General features: G+C 57.4%; 1 protein-coding gene across 1 annotated transcript in view; it reads left to right on the top strand.

The window, feature by feature from the left end:
- The window catches only part of LOC142008183 (tumor necrosis factor receptor superfamily member 16-like), a 42,343-nt gene that overhangs the window by 20,773 nt on the left and 8,666 nt on the right, over window positions 1-12,904 (top strand). Inside the window, exons 2-3 of the mRNA XM_074985255.1 lie at window positions 2,560-2,692; window positions 5,091-5,468. Of these exons, the coding sequence (XP_074841356.1) occupies window positions 2,560-2,692; window positions 5,091-5,468 (511 nt within the window). The remainder of the gene's footprint in view (window positions 1-2,559; window positions 2,693-5,090; window positions 5,469-12,904) is intronic.

Raw genomic sequence — 12,904 nt, 5'->3', positions numbered from 1 at the left:
TGGTCCACTTTTTTTGGAAATTTTCAGCACACTGGAAAAGTAGGAAACAATTTTCTTTCGGATCCATTTCCAGCATCTTTACAACAGTTTGGACTGCTTGGTAAAGAAAGCAATGAGCAGTCCTGTGGCGCCTTTATAGACTAGCAGAAATGTATGAGCATAAGCTTTCGTGGGCCAAGACCCACTTCGTCAGGTGCGTCTGATGAAGTGGGTCTTGGCCCACAAAAGCTTATGCTTGTACATTTCTGTCAGTCTATAAGTTGCCACAGGACCCCCTCGTTGCTTTTGCAGATCCAGACTAACACGGCTCCCCCTCTGATACTTGGTAAAGAAAGGACCCTTAGCAATAAAAAGTTGCTTTGAAGGGGAAAAAAATCCAAACAGTAAAAAATCGAAACAGCTTTTTTAAAAGATTTTCTTTGCACCACAGCAACTGGCCAAAGCTGAGACAGAGTCACTGACTGTTCTGGTGGTGCTGAATCTGTCGTTTCTCACCTCCCCCCCCAACAAAAGGGTTTGGGGTGAGAAATTTCACCAAGGTTTATTAGCTGCAGTCAAATGTCTGATCTGATTGATCGGTAGCTTCTAAAATGCACTCACCAGCTAGTTAAAGGAGCACCACCCTAGTGTCCTACACCCCGCACCTGTGTTTTCTGAACCTGCGCAGGGTTGCGTCCCCGAAGCTTTTGAAGTTCACCCCTTAGGGTTGCGTAGCTCTGATTAATGACTCTTGGGGCCTGGCTTTCACTGTTTCACTGAGATGATATTAACCAGAGAGATGAGAGCATCTTGCTCTTGTGTTTGTGTTTAACTAACCTGAGTGGGGCCCCCCCCCCCGCCCCGTCTTTGTGGGCGGATGAATCACCCGGTGCCTGTTCACAGAGACTTGTCAAAGGGAGGAGGGGTGGCTTGCACACCCCAGCTACCTCCACCCCCCTGTGAAGATCGGAAAGGAACAAACAGGCATTGTTAGAAGATGACTCTCCGCCTCCCCCACCCCAGGGCCCACCCTGGTTTTAGGGCCTCTTGTCATTCCTCAGATTTCTGCTCTGGCTCACAAGGCTTCACACAGGTGTGAGATCCCAGGGCCCTTTGGTCAGCCCTGAACAAGAGGCAGAAGGGGCCAGGAGAGGAGGGGAGGCAGGCGGGTGGGGAGAGGACGAGGAAGGAGGAGAGACACCCAGCTGCCTGGGCTACTTGGTGTTCAAACAGCAAGATCAGGGGTGACCAGCCAAGCTAGTTAGTACCAGGATCTAGGGATCTGCTGGAGCGAGTCAGTAGACCTGGGCTCTGGTCCGGGTTTTGCCACTGACTTGCTCTGGGTCACGTTACTTTGCTTCTCTGTGCCTCAGTGTCCCCAGCTGGACGGGGGGGAACATGGTACTCTTTAGGTAAGCGCCAAAGCAGAGATCAACCATCCCCCGTCCTGAAGAGCGGGCAGGCTGGGTGCCAGACCCAGCTCAGGGCCTGTGCACCAGTGGAGAGCAGCTGGTTCCGCTTGCGTCATTCAGCATTGAATGCAGAGAGCCAGCTGCACTAAGGCCTGTCTAAAGACAGACTCGAACCTGGAATCTTGTGCAGGAGTCTCCACAGTTTGAGCTAAAAGCCACCGGGCTCCCAGCTACGGCTGCAGAGGAGACACCGTCTTTCTCTGTGAGTAGTCCGGGTGCTACTAGATGGGCCAGTGACCCACACCAGGAGGTGTGGGGTTACACCAGCACGTGGGCTGGGTGGCAGGAAGAGGGCTGGGGGGTGGTGCAGTGGGACCGAGGGGCTGCTCCATGCAGGTGGGCGGCATGGAAGGGGGCGCAAGCTTGGGAGCAGAAAAAGGAAACCAACTGGGTGTTGGCAGTGGTAGAAGGGTGGAGCAAAGGGGCCGTGGCTGCAGGCTCAGGGGTTGTTTATCACTTCGGACGAGGAGGGAACCCTGACACCCACGACTGCATAGAGGGGCTGAGGAGCTGCGCGCACCCAGTGCTTGAACGTCCGTACAGAGGCGGTCACAGGGATTCCAGCTGCCCCCGTTGCGCTAGGGGCTGTACGAACACACGCACTGGGACACTGCTCTGTCAGCCTCAGAGCTTCGAGAGGCACGACAGACAAAGCTGCCATTTTACTGCTGGGCAAACTGAGGCCGGGGAGAGCTGGGTCCTGTTACCACACTGCAGCGTTGCGTGTGTGGCTTCTGCGGGCGCCGACCAGTTCTTCAGCCCTTTCCTTGGGGATATACCTGGGCAATTCCAGAGTGAAACAGGAAGGCTGGACCGGGCTAGATCAGGCCCAAGGGTCCCTCCAACTTTTCCCATCCATGTGCGGAATAAATTTTATGCGCACCAAGATGTGCACCATCCATAGGACCCGCAAGCTGCCAGCTGTGGGCACGCTGCTAATCAGATGGGTGGCACCTGACTCTCTCCTGTGTGGCCACCCAAGCCCTGAGCTTATGGGGATCCCTGCTCGGAAGGTCTCTCTCTCCAGCTGCACCCCCACTTGCACACAGCCCTCCAGTCTGCAGGGGCCCTGCCTCATTCATCGTCTTTTCTCCCTTCTCCCCTGCAGGTTTCAGCCCGCCAAGGCTGCCAGAGCGGGCGATTCAGCTCCCTTGGGGGCTGCTGTGACCTCTGCCCCCAGGGCTATGGGGTGGCTGTGCCGTGCGGCAGCTCCAACACGGAGTGCGAGCCCTGCAGAGAGAGTGAGTAGTGGGGAGCCCGGCGAGAGAAGCAGGAAGGGCCCTGTCAGCTAGTCCCTCCGGCAGCGTCCGAGGGCGGTGCAGGAGCCCGGCCTGGCCATCAGCTGTGGGGCTGGCGGGCTGCCACGGGGATTCTCCCCTCCCTAGGCGGTGAGGCAATGGACCCGGCTCGCACGCTTGGGCGAATCGCCCTACAGGCACGTACGTTGGGCACCCGCTCACGCCCATGGGATCCCACCGGCGCTGCTGCAGGGGGGGTGGTGCAGCCTGATTGGCTGGCCCAGGGTCTCCAAAGGGCTAACGTGGGTTAAGGGAGAGGGGGCGGGACTAGGGCGTGGACTTTCTAATAGCACCAAATACATTGCCCTGCCCCTTCCAGTAAGCCCCACCCCTCCAGATAGGCCACGCCCCTGCTTGCTCCATTGCCCATCCCTCCCTCGCGGGCTCTCCTCTACCCTCACTCAGTTTCACTGGGGTGGGGCAGGAGAGAGGGGGCGGGAGGGCTCAGGGGTCGCAAGCTCTGGGCTGGGGCTGGGGATGAGGGGTTTGAGGTGTGGGATGGAGCTCGGGGCTGGGCTGGGGGGTTGGAATGTGAGGGCTGCAGCTGGGGGTGTGGGCTCTGGGCTGAGGCTGGGAATGAGGAGTTTGGGGTGTTGTGGGGGGCTCAGGGCTAGGGCTGGGGGCTGGAACACGGCGTGGGGGATGAGGGCTGCAGCTGGGAGTGTGGGCTCTGGGCTGGGGCTGGGAATGAGGAGTTTGGGGTGTTGTGGGGGGCTCAGGGCTAGGGCTGGGGGGCTGTAACGCAGGGCATGGGGGATGAGGGCTGCAACTGGGGGTGTGGGCTCTGGGCTGGGGCTGGGAATGAGGAGTTTGGGGTGTTGTGGGGGGCTCAGGGCTAGGGCTGGGGGCTGGAACACAGGGCGTGGGGGATGAGGGCTGCAGCTGGGGGTGTGGGCTCTGGGCTGAGGCTGGGAATGAGGAGTTTGGGGTGTTGTGGGGGGCTCAGGACTAGGGCTGGGGGGCTGGAACACAGGGCGTGGGGGATGAGGGCTGCAGCTGGGGGTGTGGGCTCTGGGCTGGGGCCATGATAAGGAGTTTGGGGTGCAGGAGAGAACTCAAGGTTGAGATGTGGGAGGGAGCTAGGGATGTAGGTTCCTGGTGGCACTTACCGCAGGTCCCAGGAAGCCGCTGCCAGGTCCCTGCAGTCCCGAGGGGCACTGAGTGGCCAGAAAGGCTCCACCCCCTCACACCTGCAGGCACCGCCTCCGCAGCACCCATTGGCCGCAGATCCCAGCCAGTGAGAGCTGCGGAGCCGAGAGCTGCGGAGCCTGAGGGCCACTGCGACCTGGTGGCCACTTGTGGGAGCTGTGCAGTGCCAAGGCAGCCAGCTCGGCCCTGAGCCCTCACTTGCAGGGGCCGTGTCCGTGGTGCCCACTGGCATCACTAGGTCCCAGTTTGGAAACTGGGGGCCTGGCGACCCAGGGTAGGACAGCCGGGGGTGGGCGCTGAAGTGTTGGGGCTGGGGAGTAATGCGATGTGGGGGTGGAGCAGAGGGCGACACAGGAAGTGTCCCCCTGCTCCAGGCTGTGCCCTCTCCATAAGGCACTGGTAAGGCACGGGGAGGCCTGGCCCAGGGCAGCTGTGAGCCAGCCCTGTGGAGACCCCACTGCCCTTGTCTAGCCTCTTCCAAATGGGGGGCTCTCGTTCTGTTCCCGGCAAGCCCAAGGCCGCTACGCACCGTGGGAGCAGGACCGAGGCTCTGTGTGATTCCCCTTCCGCTGCTCTGCCCACGTCCCTGCATCCCCACCTGCTCTGGGCCCACGCCCAGCCCCAGCCGACCCCGGCACTTCTGTCCCACAGCTGCTCCGAGCCAGAGCCGCTTCTCAGCCCTGCCGCAGCAGCCAGACACGCTTCCCAGCTGAGAAATGACCCAGCCCAATCCCTGCGAGACCTGAGCCAGGCTTTTCACTTCCTAGTCCCAACCATCCTGGGGGAAAGGGGGGCTGTTGCTGTGTGCTGGTGAACAGCTGCTACGTTCCAGCTCTGAGGTGGCTGCATTTCCTCAGACCCCCAGCGTCCAGAGCAGCAGTCTGTTCGTCACATGCTTTGGGCTATATCTGTGCAAGACGGTTCACGTTAATTCACCCAGCTAGAGATTGTGGCCACGTTTACCCACAATGCTTTGTGCAGTGGCGATTCCATGGCTAAGTTCAGCCATAGGAGCCTGTCTCACCCGGGTATAATAGCCTGCTGCTCCCAGCGGATGGAGTTAACTCCTCTGACCGATGGCCTGGGGGCTCATGGTCTGGTTGTGGATAGGTGCTGGCTCAGTTGTGAGTTGCATCTGGCTGTTACCCCAGTTGTAGTTTCCTTGCTCAGCGTGTGTCTCTTCCCACGGCAGATGTGACGTTCTCCTCCGTGAGCAGTGCCACGGATCCGTGCCAGCCGTGTTCACAGTGCCCGGCGCACGTGGCGGTGGCAGAGGCCTGCACCCCCGCCCGCGACACAGTGTGCGCCCTCCGGTGCGCACCCGGCCATTACCTGCGTGTGGAGAACGGGAGCAACAGCCAATGCCTGCCTTGCCAGGTGTGCGGGCTGGGCTCTGGGGCCGTGACGCCCTGCGGGCCCAACGCCAACACCGCCTGTCAGCCGTGCCCGGAGGGCTTCTACTCGGAGGAGAAGAGCTATTCAGCCCCGTGCCTGCCCTGCCGGCAGGAGTGCAGCGAGAACGAGGTGATGATCCGTGGCTGCAGCCTGGTCTCGGACATGCTCTGCATGGGTACGTTCTGCACTGCCGGGCGGGGGGCTGGTGGGGGCGGTGAGGGTGCGCGAGCGCAGGGGACGGGGGGCAAGTGAGGGAGGGGCAGGGCCTGACTCTTTTGGGTGTGTAGGTTCTGCTGGGAGAGGTGAGCATTGAGCTGTACTGGGAGAGACTCGGCCCACGAAGAACTGCACTGTTGGGTAGGTTGCCTGCCGGCCGCCAACTCCTTACAACCCCTGTGCAGAACAAAACGTCCTTGCCCCAAAGAGCTGCCCGTCTAAGCTGTGTCTGTCCCCAGCACAGCTGAAGGGGAGCAGTGTGTGGTCGTTACAGCTGAGAGGCCAACTGTCTCAGGCATTCAAGCCAGGGTTGGTTTCATTGTACAAATTACCGGGTTATGGCTAAATACCACAGTAAAGGAATCCTCAGCCCAACAAGGACTGCCGATCCCAGCGGTTGGTCATCCCACCCAGTCCCTTTGGGTGCAGGCATTCCAGCTGCAAATTTCCTCCCAGACTTCCTGCCTGAGCTTGCTGGCTTTAGAACAGCTTTTCCCAACCTTTCCAAGATGGCGACCCAGTTTGACAATTCAGGAAAACTCGGTGACCCAAGGCAAGTCAAAAACGGGGGGAGCAGAGCCGTAATTAGCTAATTTTGTGCCTGAGGCAAGAATATAAAATTGTGCCCCCTCATGTTTATATATTCATAGTAGTTATTTCATAGAAAAAGGGAAAATACGTTAATGATAATAATAATTAATGATAATAACATAATAATTAATAACACTACATTTATTATAGTTAATTATTATTTTATTATAGTTGATCTGAGTTGTGGTGAGGGAAAGACCCTCATCACCAAACCTTCCCCGCTCCCTCAGCTTAAACCCCACACTCAAAAGCTGGAGGGGCTGGGGGGGGCCACGCTCGAGCTGGGGGGAGTCACACTCAGGAGCTGGGGGGGGGTCACAAACAAAAAATGAAAACTGACAAATCGGCTACATAGAACAGAAGTGGGGGCAAAAGGGAGGAAGGGGGGGGCCAAAATTACTTACTGCAAGAGTCTATTGAGTGGCTTGCCTGGGATGGCTACAAATATCAAAGGTGCAGAAGCTGTCTTTGTAATGCGTAATTGCTTCTCTGTTGCAAGAGAGAGCTGCTGGATGTGGCTGTGGTAAGGAGCTGCAAATGGCTCCTTTAAGAGCCACGTGCAGTTCCCAGCTGCTGGTGACCGTTAACAAATCTAATCACAACCTGTGTTTGGGTCCAGACCCATAGGTTGGGAACCCCTGCTTTAGAAGGCCCAGCTATCACCTGCCATACAACCCGCCCCTAGGCAGGCTGCTTCTGCTGGAAGTGACCTGACCAATCCCAGGTGGGGCTGAGTCAGCCACTCTGTGACCAGCTGGCTGACAATTTACTGAATTAATTGGATAGGTTGGTTGAAAAATGGCATTAAAAATCAGATGGTCGGAATTTTTTATGAAAGCGTTTAAAGGGCGATTTAAAGGGATGAGCTCAGATGCAAGTGGAAGATGAAAAACGGATCCTTTGTGAGTAGTTTGTTGCAGCCGGTGTTGGGTGGTTTGGGTTTGGGACCTTGATGGTTCGTTTCCCCTTTTCTCTCCTCCCTTTTAAAAAAATAAGAAAGAAAGAAACAGCAAAAATACCGCCCCCAGCCTATTTCCTTCTGTGGCATTCGTACTACCTCAATTTTTTAAGCACATTCTTCCTCTTTTCACCCCTGTTTCGCAGTCCACTCTGATTCAGATGGGACCTGTTCCTTTGTGCACTGCTGGGGTGGAATTTGTCTCATCTTTAGCCTGGTGTGGTGCATTGCACTGGGATAGCTGGGAGAGAGTGACCTGCTAGGGGCATCCACACTTCCCAGGGGCCCCAGCATTGGAACATAACCAGGTGTGTGGATCGCACCAAACCTTGGGCCAATTTAAAGCAACAGGAGCTTTGCAATCAGCCCATGTGGGATTTGACCCAGGTGACCTGAGGCATCTTCTCGTGACCCGTTTTCCTTTTTCACCCCCTTGGCCTTGCTCTCAGCTGTGCTTGTGCATTTACTGCTGGAGAAAAGGGCCGGCCAGGCAGACCTGTTGACTGGAGTCCTCCTTCCAGGGAACAGACGGCAGCAGGGCCAGCCCCCATCACACTATAGATAGCATTGAACAGGGGCCTTCTGCCTCTGTAGTTCCTTGGCACCCTGTCAAAGGGTCTGATTAGCTCTGGTGTCATTAGCATTGGCAGGCATCTGACTGAGACCTGACAAATTCATCTAAGTACCCATCACCAGCTGGGGGTAACTACGGGTCCATGTCAGACTGGCTGGGATTTGAACCAGCAACCAAGAGCCCTGGGAAGGCATCAGGAGAGCACTGAGCAGAGTGAGGCAGGACTGCAACTCACTTCTTAGTTCACCGATCCCTGGAGCTGCTCTATGCCACTGCTGCCGTTCGTTGCAGACACCCTGTCAAGGGGGAGACGGCTTCTGGGGCACCAGACTTATCAAGGGGCTCAGTTTTTGGGCAGCCACCTAAGAGGGCCCCAATTCTGCTCTGAAAATCGGGGTCCTCGAAGTTGTCGCAGGCTGAGCATCCAAATCGCTAGTCACTTTTGAAGATCTTGGTTTGGCTGTCTGGCTCTCCAGCCCCATACATGCTGTCTGCCAGCCGGGCTATCCAGCCCCCCTACACGGTGTGTCTGTCTGTCCAGCCCCCCATACACCCTGTCTGTCTGTCGAGCGCCTGCACACAGTCTGTCAATCTAGCTTTCATACACGCTGTCCGTTTGGCTATCCAGCTCCTTGTCTGCCTGTCTCTCTCTCTCTCTATACACCCTGTCTGGCTGTCTAGCCTTCATACACATGGTCTGGCTGTCCAGCCTCTAGACACCCTATCTGTCTAGCCTTCATCCACACTGTACAGCTATCCAGCCTCTAGACACACTGTCTGTCTGCTTAGCTCCCATACTCAGTCCATGTGTCTGGCCTCCATACATACTGACTGGGTATCTATTTAGCCCCATACACGCTGCCTGCCTGTCTCACTAGGCTTACACACTGTCTAGCTAGCTGACACGCACGCAGCTTGGCTGGCTATGTATTGTCTAGCCCCGCGGACACACTTGCTCATCTGTCTGTCTGTCTGAAGAACGATGGGCTGGTTCCAGGGCAGAGGATCGGGGCCAGACTGGGAATGTGAGGCTGGAGCAGACTGACCCCAGCGAAATGCTCCTGCCGAGTCTCTGTCTTCCTCTTGCTCGGGTTTTGTTTTAGAGAAACAGTTGCTTTTTTGTCTGCGAGGACAGAAGCTCCTTAGGTTGCCCTTAATCTCCCCTTTGTCCCAGGCGCTGCGTCTTTAATCCCACTCGGCCGTGGGGGGCTGAGTCTGCAGGCTCGTTAATGAAACTCTCTGAAGCCGAGGGTATTAAAGGGCTGGGTGTCAGCGCCACGCCGAGGGGGCAGCATCGCTCCCTTACGGCTTCATTGTCTGCCCAGTATTTGCCGCCAGCTTCAGTGTGATCTCGGCCTCGCTGCTTTGGAAAGCATCCGGCGCAGGGGCGTTGCCAGCCCTGGCGTGGGAGAGGGCTCGATGGGGGCGGCTCGGCTGGAATGAGGCAGCATCCTCAGGCCCTGCTCACCTCTTAAGGGGCAGGGCAGGCCTTGGGGGCAGGCTTGTCCCATAATAGACCAGCGGGTGAGCCATCTCCGGTCAATGATACTATGGGAGCAGGAGTAGGATGTAGGCTGGTGTGATATCTGGGGCTTGCTGTATCTCTCAAGCCAGCAGGGCAGAGACCCAGTGCTTTCTGCTGCCGGAGCCCCGGGAACTGCGGCTTTCAGATGGCGTGCAGAATGGAGCTCCACGCCCTGCAGCTCATGGGGAAGAGAGAGAACGGGGGCAGCGATCAGTCTTCCCTGTAAGCTGGGTGCTTGGACAACTGCCCAGGGGAGAGTCAGGTGCTGCCCAGTTGCTTAGCAGAGTGCTGGCAGTGTGTCTGTCTCCTGGTGGCGCACAGCGAGACATGCCTCAGTGCACTTAGCAAAATTCATTCCACCCATGGATGGCAAATGTAAAGGGAATGCTGATGGTGGCAGGAGGGGCAGGTCCTTAATGCTCCTCTGGTTACTTTGGGCGTTCAAGGGTGGCTGGAGGGAAGCACGGCCCTGCGGAACTGACTGCTGGTAAAGAGCTCAGCAGGGTTCTAAAAGAGGTGGATGCATTGGTATGGGGAAGCAGAACCTCCCGGGTCATAGCAGTAGGGATATAAAATCCCCCCAGGGCTTTGGAAGGGAGGAACCCGAATACCTCAGGGCTTAAGCCAGCTGCTGTCCGGGAGGAGCTAAGAGGCTTCTTTCCCTAGCCCCCGACCGGCTCACTGCAGGGATTCACACACCTGCCTCTGGAGCAGCTGTCAGTGAAGGGCTACTGCTCTGATCCCATCTGGCAGTGCCTAGGCTCCCGCAAGCACCCTGGGATTAGCTGGAGCTGCTGCCCCTTCCTAGCAGGAGTTGGGGGTGGAGGGGGTGGGGGGCATTAGTATTGCAAACGTGCAACAGAGCCCTGGTCAGCGAGCTGGGCTACTCACCCGTCACTGCTAGCAACTCACGCCTGAGCCGCTCCACCCTGCCACAGCCCTCAGGGCTCCTTACACGGGAAATCCACCCCCCCCCCCCCCCACCTGCTCTGATCCGGAGGGGGGAAGCCAGGAGCTGCCTGCACTTCCTGCCTGCTCCAATTCATCTGCCTGCCCCCACCCCCCAAGGACCACCCGCTCAGGGAAATTAATTTGGGACCCTCCTGGAGCTGGGGCCGTGGGTCTGTGAATGCCCCCCCACCCCCGGGGAGGAGGGGGTAGGGAAGGAGCAAGCAGAGCTGCATAAGGTGAAGGGGAGGGGTGTGTGTGTGTGTGCTTGGGTTGGGGGGTGCACTGCACAGCGGGTGAGTGTTACATACATAGCTATCATCTGCCTGGGTTTGCGGGGGTAGAACTTGAACTTCGGGGCGTCTCTCTTCACTGCTCATAGCATATTCCTGGTGTTCTCATTAAGGGGACGTAGCCGCCGTCTCCGGGCTTTGCACGGGACATGCAGCCAGCTCTTCTGATGGCTTATGAGTGACTGAGCAAGTTCTAGCTGCCTGACACACACTCCCGGTACACAACCCCAACGCACCGAACACACGCACTGACTATATGGGCACGCAAGAGGCACAGGAGAGCCCAAGGCTGTGGAGAGGGCATCACACGCCACCAGGACAGCTCGGCGTTAGAAGGGGTCAGAAAATGGCTTTTCTGGCTGTCGGAGTGTGAGGGGGGAGGTCAGGCAGGGCAGGGGTTAAACAAGGCCTGTTGACCCAATCCGCCCCACCCCGGTTCCCCTGCAGCTGGTGTCAGGCCTGGAGGGGTATAAAGGGAGGGAAGCCAGCCCAGTTTGGGGCTGACCAGCCAAGAGGCAGGAGCTGGCTCTGGGGCAGCAGGCCCCAAGCCAGAGCTGCCACCCAGTTGGCTGCTGGAGGGTGCAGCCCAGGACCCTCCCCCAGGTACTGAGGGGAGTGGGGAGGCCCCCCAGGGAACCCCTCTCCTGCCAAAAGGGGAACTAGATTCTCAGGGCTTGGCCCCAAACTTAACCCATAGACTGTCAGACGGGGCTGAAGACCCACCCAACAGGCCCTGGCCAGGGGGCCTAGCCACGAGGCCAGCCGGTCCCGGGTGCGAACCACTCACACTAGCTTGCAGGAAAATGTGAGTTTGACTTTTTTTTTTAATTCCATCCCCCACTGGGCTGAAAAGCCGCCGCTTCGAATGTGTCAGGGAAACGAAGTTCTGCAAAGGGCGTCAGCCTGAGGTCAGTCCCCGTGGCTTGCGTCCACAAGCCCAAAAGGTTTGTTTGGATTTGGACCTTTTATGAGACTTAAAAAAATATGAAATGTCAGAGTCAATTTCAAAATGAAAAATCAAAACTTTTTCTTCCTGAAAATGTCATCTTGATGTTTTCTTGGAACGCTAGTTTTCCATTTTTAAGGAAATTTTGTCAAAATTGATAACATTTTGCAAAAAAGAACTGGCTTCATTGAAATGGCATCTTCTGTTGAAACTTTTGTTAAGAAACATCAGCCGGTCACTTTTAACAGCCACTTCCTAGTCTGTACCCATGACGCAAGCAGTGGAAAATGAGGCAGTTCCTCTCATTAACACGCACAGGCCCTGATCTGGGCCTCATTGTGCTAGGTGCTGTACATTCTTTATCAAACAGATCCCTGCTGTGCAGCGCTTCCGCACAAACACACAGTTCTCATTGTACATGCACACCCGCTCACACTTACACACCGCTTTCATCTCTGCTGGAAGTCAGCGAGGGACCCAAGCCAACAATTCCAGGGCCTGGTCCCTTTTCAGACTCCCCTGTCCCTGGCCCCCCTCATTTATAGACTCACAGAATTTAAGGCCCAGAACCTCACCCACCTAGGCTGGTTTGCAGGAGAGCTTCTCCCAGCCAGCAAGGGGTTCCCATTCAGGGTCAGCAGATCTGGTGCCTGCACATTCTGCATTGGGACTTAACAGTTCCAGGGGTCCTGCCCTCCTGTTGCAGTCCAGCCCCCAAGCTGGGCAAGACAGCTCTGCTGAGGGCTCCCTGGAGTCACCCACAAAACCTGACACCCAGAGAATCCAGTAGACGTTTTCTGCGTGCATGGAGCTCCTCATTGCCAGCTCCCGACTCCAACCAGCCCCACACTGGCCATGCTGTCTGGACATAGGGGGGCTTCTGGGATGAAGCAAGAGGGGAGCTGTGGCTGCAGAATCGGGTCACGCACTCCTCTTTGCAACATCAAAGGCCCGGCAAGCCGTCACCTCTCCAGCTGTTCTTTCCGAGCACCCCCAGCCTCTGCCCGGGGCTTGTCATCACTTCCCAGCAGACACACCAGATGCTCCTTGCAGGCGCTGGAGGAATCTCCAGCCACAGTCTGTTCTGGAGACAAGGGTGGGGGCGGGGAGGGGCCTGGCTGGGCCAGACGGGGAGGATGGAGGAGAGATACAGGCTGGCAAGCCCCGGGTGCTTTCACAGCGCTAAGGGCCTTGCAGAGAATGTGGCCACACTTCGGCCTGGTTCATTGTCTGCTGCCTGGCCCCTTGGCTCCTGCTGGGCCAGGAGGAGGTGGGGCAACCATATGGGACAGGAGATGTGAGTGTGGGGGTGGCTCCTCCAAGCCCTGAAGCGCTGGGAAGGAGGCGGCAGCCGCTGGCGATCCTCTGCAGCCCTAGGAAAGCAGCAGCTGCCGGTGGTTCCCCCAGAGCCCTGGGGAAGCGGCAGCTGCCAACGCTCCCTCTGCTTCCCCGAGGCTCAGGGAAGTGGCGGGGGGGGGCGGCCCAAATAGGGGACAATTTGTCCCTTTTGAAAAATAAGTTGGGATGCCTTTTTGGCATCCCACATACAGGACTGTCCCG

The sequence above is a fragment of the Carettochelys insculpta genome, chromosome 2 (genome assembly GCF_033958435.1).
Source record: "Carettochelys insculpta isolate YL-2023 chromosome 2, ASM3395843v1, whole genome shotgun sequence".
In the NCBI taxonomy this organism is placed as follows: domain Eukaryota; kingdom Metazoa; phylum Chordata; order Testudines; family Carettochelyidae; genus Carettochelys; species Carettochelys insculpta.
The sequence above is the reverse complement of the archived record's forward strand: the minus strand, read 5'-3'. Positions and strand labels throughout refer to the sequence as shown.